Source organism: Olea europaea, chromosome 5 (genome assembly GCF_002742605.1).
Source record: "Olea europaea var. sylvestris chromosome 5, O_europaea_v1, whole genome shotgun sequence".
Classification (NCBI taxonomy): domain Eukaryota; kingdom Viridiplantae; phylum Streptophyta; class Magnoliopsida; order Lamiales; family Oleaceae; genus Olea; species Olea europaea.
Genome location: NC_036241.1, coordinates 16,712,680 through 16,716,247, shown reverse-complemented (window position 1 = coordinate 16,716,247; position 3,568 = coordinate 16,712,680). Strand labels below are relative to the sequence as shown.

The window sequence follows — 3,568 nt, the reverse complement described above, 5'->3', positions numbered from 1 at the left end:
TTCAAATTTCGACCATAGAAATGTCCAGTGAGTTGAACGATCATTACCATAACACATCATATGAACATGTTTTGACACAAATTAGCAATATCACAAGTGTCGTTGGAAATCACAGGTCAAACAAAATTAGAGAGTTAGAAGTATATAGTAAATACCGATTGCTTGATTCACTTTATATTTTACAGAATCTATACGAACATGCTCCGACATGAACCAGCAGTATTTTAGGCACCGTGATAAGTCAAAGTGCCAAGCAACATTAGAAAAGTTATGAGTATAAATTAATATAGGTGACTATTTGATTCACTTTATATACAGACGTACTTCGACACAAACTAGTAATATTTTAGATGCCGTGATATGTCAAGTGACAAGCAACGTTAGAATTCAATAATGATGACCGTACTTGGGGTGGTGGTCATGATTGGTGCTCCTAAAAGACCACCTCAATTGACCAGACAACATTAATCAATAAAATGTTGTTACCTTTTCCCCAAATTGGTCAGTTTCTCCATGAACCCTTTCCCCACGCCTCTCCTTTTCATCAATATAATTTGGTTTGAATCAGATCTTTGAAAAGAATTTCACCAAATTGACACCCCTTTATTTAAAGCATGCCTTGGACCATGGGACAAGCCATTTTCACATTAATTACTCTGGAAAAAGAAATGCAAAATAACGAAATTCCCCTTCTAATTTATTTTATTATTATTATTATTTTTTTTTGATATCCAGGTATCCCAACTTACACCAGACTAAATTTTGGACCCCAAAGACCCTTACCCCTAGAACCTTGGAGGGGGTAAATCGCGGGTTATGCCTCAACTGGATCACAAGTTCCCCCCATTGCCTGTACACTTCTGCGCACAAGAGACCCTCCTCCACAGTAATTGCTCCATACCAAATATTTGGCCGCAGGTTCCCACCAAGAATCGAACTCTCCACCCTGTCACTGAAAGCAAGACAATGTTGATTGATCCACCAATTGAACTGTGCCCCGGGGGCTCCTCTTGTAATTTATTGTTTTGCACGTTACACGTTTATATGTAAAGAACAAGGAAATGAAGAGGAAAAGAAAGAATCAAGATTAGGTTTTAGGCATAACAATAGAAGGATCAGAGCCATGAATTTCTTGTAATTCTCTACTATGACTATGAAATTTAAACTGACAAATTTGATAGGAATAATACTTTTGCATAGACTGGTGAAAAAGAAAAAGAAGAAAAAATGAGATAACTGGAGAACCCTATTACATCAAACAATTCCTCATAAAAGAACAAACATTAAAACAAATTATTTCAGAGTATATATAACTTGGACAACTATTGACAAAACCTAATATTTCTTACTAAAAACTGTAAATTTTCTTCTTCAAGTTATGAGGATGCAGACTGATGGTAATGGGATGGAGAGCGGAAGAACGGGTAAAATCTTGGTCTAAATAAAGGAAATGGGATAACTTTAGGTGTGGATTCAATGGTGCTGGTTTTAGAAATGGGGGGATTGGTGGCTGGGGTGGTGGTGAGAGTGGAGGCGGCGGCGGCGACACGTTCGCAGGAGGGACACATGGTGAGGGTGGTGGCTGGAAGTTGCATGCAGAATGGATTTGAAGAATTAAGGGCTCTCAATTCTTGTAACTCCTTGTGTAGTCTCCTGTTTTCTTCTGTCAAACTGTCACAAATTCTCTTCAAATATTCACAATCTACCTCTGTTTGCTTCAACTTGGTCCTAAACACACACACAAAAATATGTATTAGGGTCATTCAAAAATGAAACTCTCTCTAACAAAGTTAACATTTTAAGATAATAAGATGGATCCCGAAAATAAATTATTTATACAAATAAATACTTATTCGAATAAAAATACATACCTTGCTCTTCTATTCTGAAACCAGACTTCGACTTGTCGAGGCCTAAGATTAAGCTGTTTTGCAAGTGCAAGCTTTTGTTTCTGCTTCTTCCAGAGAGAACCGAAAGGGAAGAAAATGAAAAATTAGATCATAGATTTTTCCTTCAACTAAGAAAAAACAGATAAAAACAATCGGACATAATATAAAATATATTTAAAAATTCTATTATTTTTGCCTCTCCGATAAACTTACACTCACAGGATTGAGAGTGCTGTGTTCTTTAAAGTTTTCTTCAAGATAAGCAGACTGTTCTTTTGATAGTCTCAGTTTCTTTCCACTCTTGTGACTATTTTCATCTTCATCACTGGCTCTAGAAGATGTTCTTTCGGCCTCCATGACGTCATTTGCCGACAACACCTCCTCCTCCGCTGACCCAGAAGCCACCACCGACTGCAGCAAGCCCCGTTGCCTCAAAGAACTATTCTCTGATCTCCCTGAAACTGCAACAAAAAAAAAAAAAAAAAGAAAAAGAAGAAAGAACAAATTCAAAACAATCTATCAAGGTAAACAAAATATCCTATGCATTTAAGTTTGCACCAAAACGAAGAGTATGAATGAATTACCTCGAAGAGGAGATCCAGTGTGACGAGGAACAGGAGCAAGAGGGAGAAGATCAAGCTGAACAGGAGTTCCCATTGACTTTTCTTGGTGATCATCACTTCCCTGTAACGTCTGATCATCATCTTGATTATAATTTTCAAGGGATTCTTGATTTCCAAAAGTTGAGTTTAGACCCAAGGCCATGCAAAATACCAGGCCATCCTGCTTGTTGGTCATGGCAGTACCGTGATGCTCTGAATTACTATTCTTTGTCGAGAATTTAAATTCTTTTGAATCTTTTGATGAATCTCCTAAGCTTAACCCCAGCTCCATATCTCAAATGGTAGGGATAGACTGAAACTGAAAGAACTCGAAAGCGAATTTATAGAGACTGCGATTTGTTTAAAATCGACTTTTAAACATGGCGAAGCATCCACCTTCTCAAATTGTTGATGGCAAATAATTTAATGCAGACAGAAAGAGAGCAAACAAAAGTTCCCTTTTTCTTCTCCACTTGTTTTCTCTCATTTTATACCATTTTCCTAATTATTTTCAGTTTTTTTGATACCATTAAAAATTATGTTTGATTATTAGCATAATATCTGGTTGACCGATAAACTCATATTGACAAAGAGCACACATGAAAAACTAATCTTGTGAGAACACGAATTGAAGATTTTGGAGACACGTACTGTAAGGATCCATTTGGCATGATTTTTGCTTTGTGCAAAAGAATTTTAAGAGTACAATAATTTTTGTTTGAAATTTAATATATAAAAATGTTTCATATTTCGGAAGTACTTTTAGAATAAATCACATTGGAATAGTTTCATTAGAAGGTCTTCTAATTAGAAGTAGCACTTCTCCTAAAAACTCTTTTTTTTTTTTTTAAACTTATTTTCAATCACGTAAACATTCTCTTAATAAAATAATTTGCACGTAAAATCAAAACTTTTCTTCACTTTTTACTACACCTTCTTCGAAAAATCATTATTACTATTTTTATTTTTTTAAACACGAAATGGAGCCCGAACAAGTTTGTATCTATCTTCAAACGTTTCTTTTTTCCACAAGGCAGTCTAGGCTATCATCTTTTGACTATTACCAAGACTTCATTA

At 35.6% G+C, this 3,568-nt stretch overlaps 1 protein-coding gene across 6 annotated transcripts; it reads right to left on the bottom strand.

The window, feature by feature from the left end:
• Positions 1-1,205: 1,205 nt before the first annotated feature.
• On the bottom strand, positions 1,206-2,953 carry LOC111394870 (homeobox-leucine zipper protein HOX11-like). Of its 6 annotated transcripts, none has more exons than XM_023020910.1 (4): positions 2,474-2,953; positions 2,103-2,350; positions 1,872-1,957; positions 1,206-1,728 (listed from the first exon to the last, which is right to left on the bottom strand). In XM_023020910.1, exons 1-4 carry the CDS (start codon positions 2,781-2,783, stop codon positions 1,377-1,379), a joined length of 996 nt encoding a protein of 331 aa, XP_022876678.1. In that variant the 5' UTR covers positions 2,784-2,953; the 3' UTR covers positions 1,206-1,376. The 6 variants fall into 6 exon arrangements, with proteins under 6 accessions (XP_022876678.1, XP_022876679.1, XP_022876681.1 ...); XM_023020911.1 differs by having other exon boundaries at positions 1,872-1,954; XM_023020913.1 differs by having other exon boundaries at positions 1,872-1,951.
• Between the last annotated feature and the right edge of the window lie 615 nt (positions 2,954-3,568).